Source organism: Ambystoma mexicanum, chromosome 7q (genome assembly GCF_040938575.1).
Source record: "Ambystoma mexicanum isolate Mex_15411 chromosome 7q, UKY_AmexF1_1, whole genome shotgun sequence".
NCBI lineage: Eukaryota > Metazoa > Chordata > Amphibia > Caudata > Ambystomatidae > Ambystoma > Ambystoma mexicanum.
This window is the reverse complement of record NC_090941.1, coordinates 1124936007-1124955804: the sequence shown is the minus strand read 5'-3', so window position 1 is coordinate 1124955804 and position 19798 is coordinate 1124936007. Positions and strand designations below refer to the sequence as shown.

Genomic DNA, 19798 nt, shown 5'->3' with positions numbered 1-19798 from the left:
ATTGGTTATTTATAACACGCTCGAGCTGGGTGTTCTCTCAGTCAGCCCTTTAAGATGAGTAGCAATACCCTGGAGATGGATGGGGATGCAGATTTTATTCATACATCAATAATCAAGACAACACAAATAGTTTGGCAAAGTTTGTCTGTTTTAGTATCAAGTATCTAAAACAGGGAGTACAACGAAAATCCGCTCGATCCTCTGACTCTACTTACTTCATTAAAAAAACTGGGCTCTTATACCCAAAAATGGCCATCATTGACCTTTTGACCTGCTTCATTACCAACGTCATCCTACGTGGCAAACTCCAAAAACGTAACAGAGGGTGTGATTGGGTCTAAGTGTATTTCTAGGTATATTTCAAAAAAGGTAGCAAGCGCTCCACTCCAGATTGAACATGGCATGATAACCTGCTCTAAGATAAGAATTTGAAGCACACGCTTTTTGCTAACGGTACCTTTCATTGATGGGAAATATCCATTTGCATATCAGTCTTTGTCCCGCCCACATGGGCAGTCCAGTACCGAAATGCTATGCAAATTCCTCTCTGACCAAGAGTACCAAACGCAACCCCATACACGTGTTTCAGCCTTGTTGGGCCTCATCAGTGAGGTGAAACTTTGTCTCTCTGAGCACAGTGAGCAGGGAGTCCACGTCTGGTTGCCCCCAGGTAACTCGGGGTGACCAACCCCAAGTTCCTGCTACCTTCTTTGAAATATTACTAGGTATAGGCTCTATATCTGTATAGAGCAGTAGAGGAAGCTGATAGGATACTTTACATCAGGTGGAGCAACTAAGCCCTCCCGTCAAAATGGCCACTATGAACGTCACTAAATGTACGATGTCCCATTGGCTACACAAGCTATAGGACCCTTAATTACACGGTACCCTACAATTGGACAGCTTCTAACCCCTGCCAGGACTTTTCCACCTACGTCTAGCAGCATGCAGACTGAATAACCAGGTGTGGGTGAGCTTGTTTTAGCACCAGCTTCCCACCAATTAGCATATCATCCATCATCACCTCAATGGTCCAGTATGAATTAGTGCTCTGAGGTTGGCCTTGAGTTTGTACTGTGTTCTGAGAATTTTTGAGGAGTATGGGCACAGCCGGCCTCCATGCGTAGGTGTGACCATCTTGCTCGTCCAACTTCCCTTTATCACGTGACTGGACACCATGAAATTGAGCATTTTCGTGTATTTGATTTTATTCTCCAATAGTCCTCAGACGTCTTTTGTTTTGCTTGACCTTTTTGAACAGGAGCCTCTGTTCCTTCACGTTAATTGTATCCAATGTCAGCCAATTCCAGTTTGATAAGACCTTGGCTCTCTTGGCTCGGTAAACTCCTTTAACTGAGATTCATTTTGCGCATTGAATTGCTTTATTAACTGCGACACACTGAAAATTGAGGCCTTCTTTGTTTAGTACTGCTTATATGTTTAGTGAAACATCCATCCTTTACTTGTCCATATGTATCTATATATGTATATGTTGGCACTTGCCGTGCTTTAACTGTTCAAAAGCATGTGGCTAGCTTCATGATTGCTTTGCTGCTTGCATTTCATTGCATCTGTACACGTTTAAACTAACTCAGCATCTTTATCAGGTCTGTGGCATAGGTTTCGTCACCTTGATCCCAAGATGTCACTTATCCTTGATACTTTCTTGATGGTTTATAAATCGTCTGCATCCTCTGGTTTCTTTATCTCTTCTATGGGTGTCAATTTGATTTTGTGTGACGTCACCATTCATCTTTGCCATCTAGTTTCTCTGCTTCTTCAGGAATCTCGTTCAAATGGCCATCATATTGTGTTGGATTTTTTCTTCTCAGTAGGGCATGGCCCGCGCCTGCGCATGAGGGCTCCCGGGTTGTGCCCTGCACAGTGCACACACCATCCTGATCCAGCTGTTTGGAAGATGCTTGCCGCATCTCCCTGCACCATGCCCAGCTACCAATATAAGTAGGATCACCAGTGCACATGCACCCCTGTGGCAGCAGTGCTCGCAGGACACCACATTCTGCAGGATGTGGCGCTGTGACCTTTCACACCATAGGATGTGTTATTAAGACCGCTAGAGGGGGTGGGGGCTGATATATGTATATTGTCCCAAGACAAAGGTTTTAAAGTGTGCAGTCAGGTTGAACCAGCGATTACATTCCTTTACAGAATGCATGTTGTACACTAGAACACATAATCCCCGGGAAGCACATGTTCATTTGGTCTTATTTACCATGCACACGCTGCCATGTGCGGATCCAAACTACAGCAGTCTTGTGCCAGAACGGCAATGAGTGGGAGCTGTGACAGGTCAGAAATCTGACCTCTCCAGGGGGCGATAGGAATCCCTCTCAGCCTGTGGTGATAGCAGGCCTACCAGGGTGGGAGCCAGGCCCAGCCCAGAGGGGGACAGTGACAGCTTAGAAGGTCCCAATTCATGTCCCCTCCCCAAGTGCCTGCTTATATATATGTAGCACTACCTTGCATCGCCCCATGCCTCTTACTGAAAACGCTGGTCAGGTTTTCAGTTTTTTTCCTGGGACCTGACATAAGCAGTGTCAAGAGACTAACTTCAAGACTACAGCCCATCAGAACCCCATGACAATAGTCTACAATCATCTGAGCCACAGAGGGTGAGAACCCAAAGCACATGTGCGGCTGTCGGAGATGTGCACACCGCACTCCAGTGCTGGCGCGCGCAGCAACTAAAGTGCTGTGCCAAACTGGCTTCAACAAGGACTTATAACGGAAGAGACTTCATTGGCGAGAGCTTCGTCAAAGCCACGTAACATGAACTTGGACACTTTGCAACGCAGCCCCGCACGGAGAAAATGTGTGGGGCTTACCCTGCTGCTTGTAACTTCCTCTTTGTGACATACCACCCAGGCGGGGAAGACAAGGCCAGACTGGTGAGAGCCAGTAATCCAATGGAAGGAGGAGGGGGAGATAAGAAGGTAAAAGGAAACAGGAAGGTGTGGATTGGTCTTGTTAGGTCAGAATACCAGAAGGTGGCAGTTCAATTGATCAGGAGAAGGTAGGATGGTGGACTGGAGTGTGGAGGTGTATTGAAGAATAGGTTGAGTATTGTGTGGTTATTGAGCTTGCAAGGTTGGTAGGTGAGAGTGGCAGAGGAATTGCAGCAAGTGAGTGGAAGTGCTTAACAGTGTGAAAGGATGGTGACAGAATAGGAGGCGGGGTGGGGTGGACTAGTAGTAGTGTGGAGGAGGGAGTAGTAGTATGGAGGAGCGAGTAGTACTAGGGAGGAGGAGGTTAAAACACCAAAGAGTAGAGGCAAGTAGAACAGTGAGAGACATTGGGTGGACAGAGGAGGAAGACGTACGCAGAAGAAGACAGAGGTGGGTGGAGTTGGATGCATGAGAGTAGAAAGGGGAGAATTACATTCGGAGACCGGGAGAGGAAAATCAGGCTATCTGGCGGTCACATTCCTTCATCTATTTCAATATAAACAACCTTGATAGTATAGGATTAGTTTTGAAAGACCTGGAGGGAGCTTAGACAATGAAGGTAATTGCCTTTAGCGTCTCCTTGACAGCAAAATAGGTACTAGACTGTAGGGAAAATAGTATCTCTCTAGAGGAGACTAGTAATGCCTGGGTAATGGCTGGGAATGTCTGGATCTAGATGAGATAGATGGGTCTGCCATTACACCCTGCCAATGACATCAATACATAACCTTGAACCTTCTCTGGGAGTTGGAGTGTTCTTTGAGTTATCCGTAACATTTCCCCAGATGGTGCTTGGGTTTAATTAAGTCATGAGAGTCACCTTGGGAAAATGCAATCTGGGTGAAAGGTCATAGTTACACCAATCAAATGTATAGCATAAACATGACCACACCTAGCGGCAGGATCAAATTCCTATATTTATGTATTTTATTATATTTATTGTTCATAATGCGCTTAATACCAGCGAGTGGTTTCTAAGCGCGGGATCGAGATTCGAACCTGCGTTGCGCTGTGTTGTCTTCCATCCAAGACAAATGCGTTGCTCCTGAGCTATCAATTCCTCCCCATAGAATCCGAGAGATGCAAGAGTGCAGTAACAATATTTTGGCTGAAACTTGGTGTACAACAGAGATGGATCTGAAATTGGAGCAGGAAGGTGTAGGCCGAGAGGGGAGTTCAGAAGGAGGGAAAGTCTGTGTGAGGTTGAGAATGAGAAGGAGGAGGTGCAAGAAAGGGTCAGCAGAAGGAGCGAGAAGGCAGCAGAAAAAGCTAAGGCATAGGAGGAGAAGAAGCGTTACGGATAGTGTTAGAGAAGACACCAAGCGAGAAAAGGAAGCGCATGTTTGGCAGTTGGGGGATTGCCCAAATCCCAAACTGGCAAACTGGCAATCCCCTGGAAATTGACTACTTATCTTCTCCTCCCTAACTGACATTCATGTTGGCTAATCTGAAGTTTTAAGTAGCTAAACAAATGTTCTGTTTTATAAAGATGAATAAAAGAATGTCAATCGCAATATGAACAAATCTGACAAATATAGACAAATATATAAAACCTTATATTGAGCGCAAATTGTAATTATGGTTTTATTTTCACCAAGGTGAATGGAAATTTACATGTACCAGAATGCAAAGTAATGTTGGCCTAAACAATCCCTTGTGCTTTGCAAATGTACTTTCAAGTCTTTGGTAATTGACAACTTGATTCTCACAAACTGGACAGACTTGGAGATGTGTTGTTTGGGCACAGCTTCTAGATGGACTAAACTGCAGGAGAGCTGTTGTGAGTCTTTCAGCAGGCACACATGGGAGCAACAGCCAGCACTCAATGCCTTTGATGATGGGAGATTTAGGACAACCTAAGGGTTGTGTGGCACATGGAAAGCTTCATGTCTAGGTGTGCATTTCCCTTCTCCAGAGACCTTTGACCCCGCCCATTGCCTCATTCACAATCTGTGTAGTACTTGGAGAAGGCAAGACCACTGGCCATAGCATGGTCAGGGAGGAGAATAAAGGGTCCTTGCAGACTGCGTATGCGTAAAGAGCAAATATCTCAGTCGGACCCGACTGCCCACCATTACGTTTGGTACATCACCTATTCAACATTTCCACTAGGAGAGAAGTTGGCGTTCATAGGTGGCAGAGCAACCAGCAAGTTAAGGGATAGTCTGTGCAGTGACCACTTTAAATGATCATTACTTGTGTTATCTCCGGTGCCAACACTGTGGGTTAATACACTGGATATAAATGGGGAGAGCTAGGCATTGCCAGGTTGGAGCAGAGGCAAAGCCAGGCAATGCCAGGTTGGAGCAGAGGGAGAGCCGGGCATTGCCAGGTTGGAGCAGAGGCATAGCCAGGCATTGCCAGGTTGGAACAGAGGCATAGCCAGGCATTGCCAGGTTAGAGCAGAGACAGAGCCAGGCATTGCCAGGGTGCAGCAGAGGGAGAGCCAGGTATTGCCATGTTGGAGCAGAGGCAGAGCCGGGAATTGCCAGGTTGGAGCAGAGGCACAGCCAGGCATTGCCAGGTTGAAGCAGAGGGAGAGCAAGGCATTGCCAGATTGGATTAGAGGGAGAGCCAGGCATTGCCAGGTTGGAGCAGAGGCAGAACCAGGCATTGCCAGGTTGGAGCAGAGGCAGAGCCAGGCTTTGCCAGGTTGGAGCAGAGGGAGAGCAAGGCATTGCCAGATTGGATTAAAGGGAGAGCCAGGCATTGCCAGGTTGGAGCAGAGGCAGAACCAGGTATTGCCAGGTTGGAGCAGATGCAGAGCCAGGCATTATCAGGTTAGAGCAGAGGCAGAGCCAGGCTTGGCCAGGTTGGAGCAGAGGCAGAGCCAAGCATTGCCAGGTTGGAGCAGAGGGAGAGCCATGCATTGCCAGGTTGGAGTAGAGTAAATTGTGTCAGGTTGAGTAGTGTACAGGAGCAGGGAACTGAATGTTGGTCTTAGATGATTAGATTAGTGTTGCAGCTGTGGAGGACAGCCTTAATGAGAACAGGGCCGGATATCGGTCACTGCCAAGCGGTAAAGCTAGGTTTAGCGCAATAGCTCCCCCAGGGAAAACTAGCCAGACCATTTGAACTGCAGTTGTTTTTATTAACTGGGACAAACAAATATGAGAAATTAATTCCCAACAGTGGTGCCTCCACTGTGTTTTTCTAAACACCTGGTTCCCAAGAGAGATAGAGTAGGGGCCGTGTTAGGGGTGCAGCGTGTTCTCAGATGGGAGTCACAAGAGGTGATGCCAAAGTGTACAGCTGCAAAGTCAAATGAGCCATTCAGGGGTGTCAAATTGTCTCATCTCATTAAGAAGCTAGTGTATCGCCGGGCAGGTTTGACCTCTTTGTTCACACTACCTCCCTGATTGGGCCCTCTAGGGTGTATGCACATCACAAGATGTTCAAAGTTGTCTTGACCAATAAGAAGAGTAACTTGTTGCCACAATTTACCTGGGTATAATGAACCAATCTCGTTACAGTAGATTATCCTGTAAGGGTTGTACTTAGATGTCCACAACCAATGGTGAGATGAACTACAGGGGATGTTTAGATTTGTGTATCCATGTTAGCCAATGGGGAACATGGGATTATGCTGTATCTGACATATTGTGCTTATGTTAATGTGCGGTTTTCTCCTATGAAATATGTATATTAGAATAGGCGTGTCCAGCGTGGTTTCAGTTGTCAGTTCTATGGGACTGACTGACACTCCCAGACATATTTGCATGTAATAAAACATTGTTTTTTCTTGCAAGTCATGCACTCTTTATTAACGCTTTCTGGAGTGATTTTGTATCGATTGTTTTTTTGGGTCTGCCCTACACTTCTCATGTTAAAGCACTGAGTGTCCATTCATTCCGTTATCTTAACAACTATTATTGCATGTCTCAGAAATGGGAGAAGACGTCACTTGACAAAGATGGGAAGAATACAGCCACTAAATCTGTTACTGTAAACTACTTGACATGCACTCTTTGATGGCGTTTTATTTAATGTATTTATTGGTTATTTGTAAGGCGCCTATACAAGAAACGGTGTTTCAAGGCACCAAAAGACAAAATGAAAGGGTGGGGGAACAAGGGAAAAGATACCAATAATGGTCCTACTAGGCCTTGTGACATTTGAATTGTGCAAGTGCAGTAACAATATGTGCGGGGGGTGGCAGTCTGCGCGAAATGCGAAGTGCTAGAGTGGTAAGGGAAGTGCAGGGCAAAGAGGAGAGAGTGCAAGTAAAAAGGGAGGGAGCAGGGGGGGCACAGGGGCTAGGTGAGTGCTAAGGGGAGGCCAAATGGGCAAGTGTAGGGGACTGCATGTGGTGCGGGGGATGAGAGACCACATGCTAAGTGCAAGGAAGGAGGTGGACTTGGCAGGGGGGCCTGGTGTCCTGTAGAACTCAGAGGGAACTAGGTAGCCAGTCACTGAGGCAGACACAGGCATTTGCAGGGGCTGGGGGGAGGGAAGAAAGATGAGAAAAGGAGGGTCTTGAGGAGCTTCTGGAACTTAAGGAGATTCGGCTCAAGCTTTAGAGGGGCATGGAGTCTATTCCAGAGGAAGGCTCCTGCGGAGGAGAGAGATCTGCCCCCCGCCGCACTCTATGCTTAGAGAAGCATCTGATCTGCAGAGAGTTGGAGCTAGAAGACTGAAGGGATCTAGTAGGGGGGTATTTAGGGAGAGAGAGTTGGATATAGTGAAGGCCCAGGCCCCAGAAAGCATTGTGGAGGATGCAGAGGGCCTTGAACTTGATCCTTGCAGCTACCGGGAGCCAGTGGAGAGGTTTTAGGGGTGGAGTGATGCGGTCCCTGGGCCTGAGGCCAATGATAAATCCTGCAGTCCTAGTCTGGATTAGTTGAAGGGGACGAAGGGAGGATAAAGGAAGATTGAGGAAGAGGCTGTTGCAGTAGTCCAGCCTGGAGAGGACCAGAGCGCTGGAGAGCGTGATGCCCATTGTATTGAATGTCTTACTATTTCAAATGAACTAGATTGCCTTAAAATGTAGATCCTGCACCTTTTCAAATGTAAAATAACATTGCTTTAATTATATTTTCAAATGTGTCACAGGACAACAATTTACACAAAAATTCAAAATTCACAAACTTTTAGAAATCAACATTGAATCTCATTAAAAAAAACACAGATACAATGCAATTGCACACCTTTACACAACCTGCACCAACGCCTTAGCAGTTGGCTTTCCCAATGCTTGCTACCCATTCCTTCTCCCTTAAAATAACCTTTCCCAGAAAGAAATCACCAGGAGAACCAGGTGGGAAAGTGGAGAATAGCAATGCAGAGATGGAGCATCCTATGTTGGCCTCAGCCTTCACCTGCTCCCGCAAGGAACATTTTCTTGACCTCAAGAGGTCACCACTGGAGGTACCAGCTGGCCCCATCCGAGGTCCCCCACACTTATGCAAGAACACCTCAGTTCCAGAGAAACTCGTCATCCAGTGGGTGCAGTGGTGGGCCACACTTGGCATGGCTTAAAGCAAGTCCACCGAAAGGAGCTGGGGATATGAAAGTTATGTTACTGTATCTTCCTATTGCATGGCCTCTCGGTGCTTCAGGTCCTGCAAGCTAAGAGGTAGGGCTGTGGGTGGGCTCATGGCTGCCTTCAGAACATCTGTGGGAGGCGGGAGGCGTGCACTGTTGCCTGTGTGTGGGGAAGTGTATGCTTTCTGTGCAGTATGCCGTAGGCTGTTGGATAGTGTTGGAGAAGAGCATCTATATCATCTCCCCTGTGTGCAGCGACCTTTGGGTGCATAGTGCGGTGGCAACAGTAGGAGGTAGTGATGGGGTGGAGATGGGCAACCAAGGGGTGGCTTCCTTTCAGTAAAACAGGTGAGATGTGATAGTGAACAGTTGGGGGGCGGGGGCATGGGCTGTTTAGGGCAGCAGGCTGAAAGGAAGATGTCAGCCACACATTAGAGTCACACACCTTTCATAACTAACCACGGGTTGCAGAGATGGCAACACCACCAGGCTTAAGTCTGTGCTCATGGCGACTGCATATATGAGTTTGTTGGCACATCACATGAAGTATCACATTAATGCACAGTGCAACAGGACACCTGAGCTGAGCCATGATACTCAGAGTGTGCCATAGGGAAAGTACAGGGCGGTCACACAACAGCCTCATGCTAAAGTCTGATGGACCGGTCAACCTTATCACGATCCAGCTAGGACACCCTACATATGTGTTGGGGTGTCAAAGCTGGCACAGTCTTGTGGTTTATATAATTCCTCTTTCATTGGCTGCTACATTCTTTATCTCATGTTTGTTTTTTGGGTGGCCTTTGACCTCTTTTTGGGTTAATCATTGAGCTTGAAAGGAGCAAAGGAGACTTTGGAGAGTGATTGGCTCACCGATGTCTTCTTGTATCACATAAATACCCATCAGGAACCAGCTGATTGCAGGTCCTCCTGTCCTCTGCATTGTGCACGCACCTCTGCAATGTGTGTTATCTAGCAGGACTCTACTAGCATGCATGGTAAACATAGATGACGCCCCATTACTGGTGTGGACTGGGTGCTTCTCACCTGTGAGAATTTGGCCCACAGAATGGAGTTTGTGTTGACAGTAACACCCTTGCCATCTCGGGGGTCATAGCGGCCCACATTTTCCAGATGGACGTCATCGCTGTTAAGTATCTGCACATTGAGGATGTCATAAGCAAGTGGAGCGTCTCCATTCACATCGAAGGACACTGTGTCCCCATTTCCAATGGATACGTTCATGTTCTTCACGTAGTGGAGGACCTGAAGGGGGGAAGCACAAGGTTCATTATTTCCGCATTGTCGCTTGAGCCAACAGTGCCAGTGTGTCTTGAAAATCTGACTGCAGTGAGAGTAGCATCAAACTGGGCAATAACAGCATGTGTTATTACAGCGCTTAGAAGCAGGGGCAATCTAGCATCGCGTGCTATATAGGAACACACGTTATCATTATTATTATTCTTCTGTCAATGAAGCAGTGCTCCACTGCTCTACCCTGGGAAACAGCATCACTGCAGGAGGCATCCACCCTCTGGTGCTACTGGGATAAACTAGGGGGTGAGGGAACGTGGAAGAAGGTATGAGATTATGGGGGATAGAGGAAGAGGTGTCTGTACGGAGAGAGCAGCAGAGATGCTACGTTTATATAAAGTGTGAGTGACGTCATTACACAGCATGCACTGGCAACGCCAGTAGTTGTGTCTGATGTATAGGAATATGGCAGGCACTGCTGTCTAGTACCCAGGAAGAATCACACATTGCTAGATATTGCAATAATATGTGGCAATCACTATCATATGACCTATTGCCATCAAATGTGCATATCAGCGCACCATTTCCAGGTTTAATTAACAAAAGGCCAGGCACACACACCATTGGAACCAGCTGCCATGTAGATCTCTGCATGAACACAGTAGAAGCATAGTAATGGTCATGTATTCACTCAATCATATGCCATGGTATGGCATTTATAACGTGTCTGTACACAAGTGTGTCTGGGCACCACAAGAACAGGGAGGGAAGGTATAGGGAGCACAAGACAAATAATTTTACTAGGCCTTGTGTCTTTCGGATCGTGCAAGTGCGAAAATAGAAGCGCAAGGGCTAGTATTTGTATTTATTAACATTTATAGGGTGCTTTACACCAAAGCGCTTTACAAAAGGACTAGGAGAATAACAATTAGCAAAACAGAGTAACATTTGTATCAAGTACCAGAAAACAGTATAAGGAACAATTTACAAGATTGAAGAGGTTGAGCATGTGAGGAGAGGGAGAGAAGCAGGAGGATAACAAGAATGAGAATAAGCAAGACATAATAACATTAGGATCAAGTGCTAGGAACAGTGTAAAGAACAATTTACATGAGTGATGTAGTTAAGCATGAGGGGAGAAGACCAAAGGCGAGAGAAGCAATAGGAGTAGAGGGTAAGGAGAGAGTGGTGTGAGGAAGGAAGAGTAGGAGTTAGGGAGGTGAGTGGAGGAGGTAGGATTTTAGGGAAGTGCGGAAGGTGGGATCGGAGGAAATAGATCGGATGTGGAGAGGGAGACGGTTCCAGTGGAAAGGAGCAAGTAGCATGAAGGAGCGGAAGCGAGAAGTGGCACAGCTGGGAGGGGGAGGAGAGAAGTGAGAAGGAACAGATCAGCAGAGCTGAGTGGGCCAGAAGGAGTGTAGAAAGCGAGAAGGGAGGAAAGGTGAGGTAGAGCAAGACCATAGAGGGATTTGAATACGAGGCAGAGGAAATTGAATTTAAGCTGGGGGTGAAAAGGGAGCCAACCAAGTGAGGAGAGGGAAGAGGAGATGGAGTCAAGGGGTGAGAGAAGGCAGAGAGAGCGAATAGCACAGTGATAGACAGATTTGAGGGGAGTGAGGTGAGAGGAGCGGCATCCAAATAAGAAAGTGGAGCAGTAGAAACGTCTGGAGAAGATAAGGGAGGAGATTAAGAGCTTAGTGGCATGGAATGTGAGGTAGTGTCGAATTTGACGGATGTTAAAAAGGTGAAAGCGGCAGGATTTAGCCGTGAGAGAAATGTGGTGAGAGAGGGAGAGATTGGAATCAATGTGAAGGCCAAGGTTGCGGGCATGGGGAGATAAGGAGAGTTTGGAAGGGGAAAAGAGAATGAAAGGAGGAGGGGAGAGGGAGGAGTAGTGTTGGCAGGAAAGAACAGGACTTCAGTTTTGTCCACATTTAGGGATAGGAAGTGAGAGGACATCCAAAATTTAATGGTGGAAAGACAAGATGAAAGCTTCAAGTGGATGTCAAAGAAGGAGGAGAAGGAAAGGAAAAGTGGAGTATCGTCTGCGTAGAAATGGTGTCAAACGCCAAAAGAGGAGATGATAGGGTCTAGGAAGGTGGTATAAAGTGAGAAGAGAAAACGGCCAAAGAAGGAGCCTTGGGGAACACCATGGTTGAGAGGATAGGTAGGAGAGGCACAGCCACCCCAGGAGACTGATAAAGTGTGAGGGAGAAGAAGGGGGGGAGTGCGATCAGGGCAGGATGGCACTGAGTGAGTGCAGGAGGCAGGGAGGCTGTAGGGGTTATATGTACAGCCCCTAACTGTGCACTAGGCCAGGTGGCAGTGAAAAGGAAGACTGGTCATGGAGGAGCCTGGTATCTAGTGAGAATCTGAGGGAACCAAGTAACCAGTCAGCGCAGCAGACATATAAGTTAGCAAAGGAGCGAGAGAGAGAAGGGAGATGAGAAAAAGACAGCCTTGAGCTCTTTCCGGAACTTCATGTGGTCCGGCTAAAGTCTGAGAGGGGCAGGGAGGCTATTCCAGAGGAGGCAACTGCAGAGGAGAGCGATGTATCCCCACGTTCTGCTAGGAGGTAACTCAGTGATGGGCTCTAGAAGTAAGGTATTTCATAAGAGAGAGTTGGAAGTAGTGGGGTCCCTGGCCCCCAGAAAGCCTTGTGGACAATGCAGAGGGTCTTGAACTTGATCCTTGAAGCCACTGGGACCCAATGGAGAGATTACAGGGCTGGAGAGATGCAGTCCCTGGGCTTGAGGCCAAGGATTTGTCTGGCAGTCCTGTTCTGGATTAGTTGTAGAGTGTGCAGAGTAGAAGAAGGCAGATTGAGAAAGAGGCTGTTGCAGTAGTCCAGCCTAGAGAGAACCAGAGCTCTGGAGACAATGAGATTCTCAGGGAAAGTGAGAAAAGGAAGAGTACCACTGAGGAGGTGCAGCTGGAAGTGGGCCTTTTTGGCAAGGTTCAAGATGTGAGGAGCGAAGGAGAAGTTGGAGTCGAAGATGACGCCAAGGTCTTTTGCCTCACAGGAAGGTGAGTGCAAAGGGCCCAAGGAGGGTGACCAGAGTGAGAGAGGGAAAGCAGGGGTCCCAATAAGAAGGATCTCCATATTACTGGCATTAATGCAAAGATTGTTGGAAACGCATCAATCCTGAATCACGGATAGACAGTCAAGAATGAGTGAGGGAGGAGAGGAGACTGATGGAAGCCTGAAAGACAGCTGAGTGTCATCCGCATAACACTGAAAGTTATAAGAGAACATGGAGGTCAGGTGGTCCAGAGGGACAAGATAGACATTGAAGAGCCAGGGTGAGAGGATAGAGCCCTGGGGACACCACACGTGGAGAGAGAGGGGTGGAGAGAAATGATGACAAGTTAGCATTGAAACACCTGTGTATAGGCGCGTTACAAATGCCATATCATATCATATATCATATCATTGCAGCAAATAGCTAGATAATGCCCCGTTAATAGAGGATGACAACATTCCATTATGCCCACTCAGCAAAGTACTGCGAGATTCCTGACTGTTCAGTTAGATAAGTTTCACCAGGTTTCTGGATCACAGCATGGCTAGAATGTTGCACACCACAGCCAGATGGAATTGTTGTCAGTGCCAGACTCATATTTAAATGCTAACTTTGCAGACACCACAATGCCTAATTTCCACAGTATGACCAGGTCTCATTATGCCCATTGAACATTTTAAGGCTAGATTAAAGTTTGGCACGTTAACAGTGTTTTCACATTCCATTGACCCAGCTGGTAAAGTGAGACCAGTTCCAAGTGTGTCCAGTTAGTACTGCAAGCCCAGATTCTATAGGGCGATAAGGTCAGGGTACACTATGCACAATTCATACAGTAACAACATCACATTTAATTTGGCACTCTGAAAGGCCTCATTCCAGTAGAATTAAGCACAAACCTGTAACACTTAAGCAGATGTGTGGCTTGTACAGTAGTTACACAGACCACCATGACCAGTTAGCAGAGTAAGGCCAGATTCCACACACCCGTAGAACAAACTAATAACGGTTTGACAGGCAGGCCAACAGCAGGACTAATTACAGCTATCCGCTCAGGCTCAGACCTAGACATCTGCGCTCAAGCCCTACATTCACCATTTATTTAAGGAGCAGTATTAGCATGGAAAAGGCGACCAAGCGCTGAAGGAACCATAATATTGGAAAACATTGCCCTGTTAAACACTTACTGGAATCCGGAGTCCATCAAAGATGACAAATACTTGGAAATAATAACCAACACACTAGAAGAGCTATCATTGAATTTCCACATAAACCATGTAATTGTCACAGGTGACTTCAATGTGATCTGTGTAAACATTGGAGACCAAAGGAACCATCTTCCAAGATCAGCCCCAATTTTTGTAAGAGGAAGACTTTTGGAAAATTTGATGGCCGAATACGATCTTCACAATCTCCATTGGTCATGCCATAGATCGAATCTACATTTACCCACCTGGGAACTCAACAACCAAGGTAGCACGATAGACCATACCTATGTCTCAAAGGACATTTTGGGCTTAATTGTGAATTATGCAGTTCTCTGAAGCACAAACAGCGATCACAATATTTTGAAAACAACTTGGTCAGCCCCAAGAGACATAAAGCAGAGAATGTTCCACGAACTAGAGACCACGTAGCAGGGAATCGGATTGAAGCTATCTGAAAAGGCAATGAAGTCAATTACAAATTTGTACTTGGAATCCACAGAAAATAAAAATGGACCCAAGGAGCAAGGGGCAATATAATAGACTACACCCCTCTTCTACAAATATATATCACGAAAGAGCAAACAATCCAGAAGGAAGAAAGCAGCACCGTCATACATACGATTTACAGATCATAACAAGCAGGAAAATCATGAGACAGCTAATTTGAATCAACAAAATATCCAATACGCTGGAAAACCAAAAATGGGTAAAGCAAGCCAAAACACAGTACAGACAGTGGCTGATGCAACGAAGACACGCATTATATCAAAACGATGCTGAGGAAATACTCTGCACAATTCAGGGTAAAAATTCAAATGAATTCTAGTCTTTAATCAGAAACGTAAACGGTGTAAATGATGACTTGCTGCAGAACAACGTCAGGGAAGCCAAATGGGTCTCTCACTTTAGCAATCTATACAAACTACCCATGTCATCGACCTACAAATCTACGACCAGCACAAAGTCTCTATGGGGAATCCCGGATGACACGGAAACAATTCTATCAAAAATCAAGGAAATTGACAAACTCAAGAGCACCTGGCCCAGACAGCATATCTAATCTGGAATTGAAGAGAAATCCGTAAGACTGGGCACATCTAATGAGTGAAATTTTCAAGAGATGCAATAAGGCAAGAGAAATACCAGCTTCATGGAGGAAAGGTACGGTAGACCCATTCTTCAAAAGGGGGCCACGAGACGACTCGTGCCAATATCATCCAATTGCTCTCCTAGATGTGATTGGTAAAGTGTTCTGATCCCTCGATTTGGACGCTTTCCAGAACTGGTTAAAAGCTGCAGACCTGGCTGACATATTTCAATCAGGATTTACAAAGAACACAGGGACTACAACAAACATCCTTCTGCTGAGCGCTATAAAAGCAAGAACCATGCAATATGGCCCCACAGTGTATCTAGCACTAATAAACCTCGTCCAAGCGTTCGACCACGTCAGCAGAGAACGCTTGTGGAAGAAACTAAAAAACAACAACTGTCCAGAAGCAATAATTGGGCACATTCGAGCATTGTATCAAGAAACCTCAATGCGAGTAAGACTCAACAAAGCCGGGTACCTATCAGAAGAGATCAAGACCGCTTGGGGCGTGCAGCAGGGGTGCCTTCTGGCCCCTGCGTTATATTACGCCTACATAGCGGGCTATGCAGATTCTGAAAATGAGCTAAGAATTGTTCCACCATCAGTAGGAGGAGAGACAATATCTAGATTACTTTACGCCGACGATATCATACTCCTTGACCTGTCACCGGTGGGTCTTCAAAGACAGATAAATAACTTGGCACAATTTCTGAAAACCAATAATCTAGAAATGAACAAAGCAAAGACCAAGATATTGGTTATGGGGAAAAAGATAAAACAAGGAGAAAAGTACAAATGGACAGCCAATGGCACGGCCCTAGAAAAAGTAGAGGTCTTCAAATACCTGGGGGTGATGCTAAGCAGCACAGCTTTGGAACAGCCCATGCAAGTAGCACTCTTGGCAAAAATAAGCACTCTGACAACCCAAGCTAAGGGCATTGACAATAAATATGGTCGGTACTCACTGATCCCTGTGATTAATTTCTTTAAGGCAAAAGTAACATCAAGCATGTTATATGGGTCTGACGCCATGCCGCATCTGCCAGGATCTCTATGGGTTAAAATCAAGAGCAATTTCTGGAGGAATGTACTTGGTCTGTCAAAAACTACACCTATGGCTCTGATCAGAAGAGAACTACGTCTACCATCAATGACGGCAATGGTGACATGAAATACACTGATTCTCTACAGAAAAGTCATCACAGAACCGAGAATTAAGGTAATGCAAATCATCAATGCAGAAATGGAAAGGGGAAAGAACAACATCATGGGCCTCATTTCGAGATTGGAGGTAAGGGAAAAAACGATGCCGGTAAAGGATTACCGGCATCGCTTACTGCTCCTGGCCATTACGACCCGCCAACCTGCTATTAGCGGCACCGTAAATAACAGTGCCTCTAATAGCGGCATGGGTGCGGGCACGCGACCCTTCATGTCGGCAATACCGGCATGGCGTAAACAGGAGGACATCACAAGTCAGGCGAACATGCAAATAACGGCCTACTGAAGCCCGAAAAGTACCTTACCGGCATGGAGTAAATACCGGCATCACGGACTACCCGTAAACGCCCTTGTGCAGTGTTCCCACCTGCCACATGTGCACACAATCAGCACAGGTGGAGGCAATATAGACTGGGCCAGCACAAAAGGAGCACACCCCACTCCTTCCCACACCCAGTCACACACCAAAATGATTCCAATACAACTAGCAATGATGGGGCTGGAGGACATGATTAAGTGGAACTCCAGCAACAACAACAACAACAACAACAACAGGCAGCACTGAGGAGATGCAGGAGGAGAAGGAGGGTGAGGCAGGCCCAGCATGCCCCACCAGTGCAACAAGTGGCACCACACAGGGAGACCCCAATCCCTCGCATCAGAGCCAGTCCATTCAACCTAAACACTGAGCAGATCCACACCCTGTTCCGTCTGGACCGGGACACCATCACCACCGTAGTGGACATGATACATGACGACATTGTCAGCCTCTTTGAAATACGCACCGACATCCCACCTCTACTGAAGGTAGTGTCTGTGCTCCACTTCCTGGCCACAGGCACCTACCAGCACACAGTGGGGCACATGCATGGCATATCACAGCCATTAGTCTCATGTTCACTGAACCAAGCGCTGGATGCCCTCCTGAAGCACACAGGCGACCACATTTTCCTACCACGGACTACCCTGGAGATCTCCAACACCAAAGTTGGTTTCCATTCACCGGCCGGCATCCCTGGTTGCGTTGGCGCCATCGACTGCACCCATGTGGAATTGGTGGTCCCACATGCCATGGAGGCAGTGTACCGCAACCGTAAGTTATACCACTCCATCAATGTGCAAATGGTATGTGACTCAAACAAGATCATCACACATTGTTGTGCCCGATTACCTGGATCAACCCATGATTCAAGGTTCTTGCGGAACTCCACGATACCACGCTACATGGAGCGACATGCAGGGCAGAGATCCTGGCTTCTCGGTGAGTTGCATGTCAGGCTCATGGCATCGCGATGTGGATAGGTGATTGGGGGAGAGATGCATACTTCACCTGGATGAGATGGGGGGGGAGAAATGCATACTTCACCTGGCTGAGAGTACCTGAGAGGATGGACCATGCTCATACCCCAAAGCAGGCCAGACTTCACCTGACACCTGACCCCAAAATGCACAACGTAAACTGCCCTACCATGAATATGATGCAGTGTTGGAACCATTCCATAGCCATCAACATGTACACTGCACACAATCAGACCGTTGCCCCCACAACCCAATAATGCAGTGACAAGCAGTTAGTATGGCCAATGCACAGTACCAAATACCATCATCAAGAAGGGCAGTTCTACATTACTGCATACAAAGGAGTCACATGAGGGAAAAATACATGAACACACCCCAACACCAACACAGAGGCCCACCTAAGCAGCATGTCCACATCTGTTGTGCAGAGTGAGATCATCATGAGTCTGCCATCAACAGTGACAGGATGAAAGCATACAATTGATCACACGACACCCAAATCATGTCAACAACCGCCGTGGACTACCACAGTGCATGGGCACTCACAAGGAATAGGACACCCCTGCACCCACTAGACGATGCCAAGCACATCTGTCGATCTGATGAATACACACATTGCAGTAACGTCATGAGGCTGTATTCATGCATGGATATGGTAGTGCCAACAGGAAATAAATGCATGCTATGGTGTCTTTGATACACGTACCATATGATATGATCACTTACACATGACCATTCTTGCACACATGCAGGTGATGCAGGCTATCCCTTGAAGAGGTGGCTCCTTACCCCAGTCCGGAACCGGCAGAACAGGCACGAAGAGGAATACAATTGTGCGCATACACATACCCGTGTAGTAATTGAGCAGACATTTGGCCTTTTGAAGGCCTGGTTTCGCTGCCTTAGCAGGTCTGGTGGGGCACTCCTGTATGGGCATGAGAAGGTGGGCAAGATCGTGATGGCATGTGTCATGCTACACAATATGTGCATCAGACGGAATGTGCCTCTGCCCCCTGACGCTGAACTGCAACCACCTGACAATGAGGATGAGGAGGGTGGGGATGGGGCTGCACTTCAGGGAGGCAGCGATGCACAGGAGGGACATGCCGTGCGTCAGACTTTGATAAACCAATGTTTCTAGCACACATGTATGGGGAGTGTGACATCGAGGTGGGACTCAGGGCACTGGGTGCGTCAGGGACATGGACACTGTAGACTGTTCACCAATAAAGCACACGTACACAATAAACAATGTCCGCTCATTCTAATTCTGATTTCACAACAGGTGTATTGAAAAATGTAACATGTTAAGTGCAGAAGCCCACCACCCCATACACCCTCTCCCCCCTCCCCCCTAAACTACCCCACACACCCTCTCCCCCCTCCCCCTCCCCCTCCCTCCTCAACTACCCCATACACCCTCTTCCCCCTCCCCCTCCCCCCTCAACTACACCACACACCCTCTCCCCCCTCAACTACCCCACACACCCTCTCCCCCCTCAACTACCCCACACACCCTCCTCCCCTCCCCCCTCAACTTCCCCACACATGGTGTGCACTTGCATGCACCATTGTTCTTCAGGAGTTTGGATTGCCAGGCTGCACCTACACCGCTTTACCACTGGCAGCATCGGGTGGACCCCTGTCTGACTTGCGCAGATTCCGGACAGACCGATGCAGGGGGCTGGTCTGTCTGGAGCTGCTATTTGAGGAGGCCTCTGGTTGTTGAACCACCTGTGTGGGACGCAGTGCCTCCAATGCTGACACCATTTGGGTGAGGACCTGCCTCACAGCCGCCATTTCACTACATATGTCTTTGCCTGTAGACTCTATGGCAGATTTGAGGGATGCTGTGCATGCCCTCATTTCCTCCCTTGCCTGGCCACATTCCTTTATGTGTTGGTTCAGCAGCTCCGTCAGCTCCTCCTGGCGCTGTTGTATTGCCCTGATGCCCTCAGGCCTGTCCCGGACACTGGTGGATGTTGTTGGTGCATGCGGAATGTTTTGGCCCTCATGCGTGCTCCCCATGGGGCTGAAGGTGAGGTGACTGATGGGGGCCTGTACCAGTAGGTGTTCCGGGCGTCGGTGTTTATAGTTCGTCATCAGACACAGCACCAATGCTACTGCTTGCTGTTGAAACTGTGCCTTCAGCCACAGACTCCAGTGTGGATGTGGCTGGTGGGGTTGCTGGGGTGGTGTCAGTGATGGAGAGTTGTGCTTTCGGATCCCACGTTGTGTTGGGCTTGCCCAGTA

The 19798-nt window shown here is 47.4% G+C and overlaps 1 protein-coding gene across 1 annotated transcript in view; it reads right to left on the bottom strand.

Annotated features, from left to right (window-relative positions):
* The window catches only part of LOC138528215 (extracellular calcium-sensing receptor-like), a 130173-nt gene that overhangs the window by 24095 nt on the left and 86280 nt on the right, over positions 1-19798 (bottom strand). Inside the window, exon 4 of the mRNA XM_069639671.1 lies at positions 9498-9716. Coding sequence (XP_069495772.1) covers positions 9498-9716 — 219 coding nt within the window. The remainder of the gene's footprint in view (positions 1-9497; positions 9717-19798) is intronic.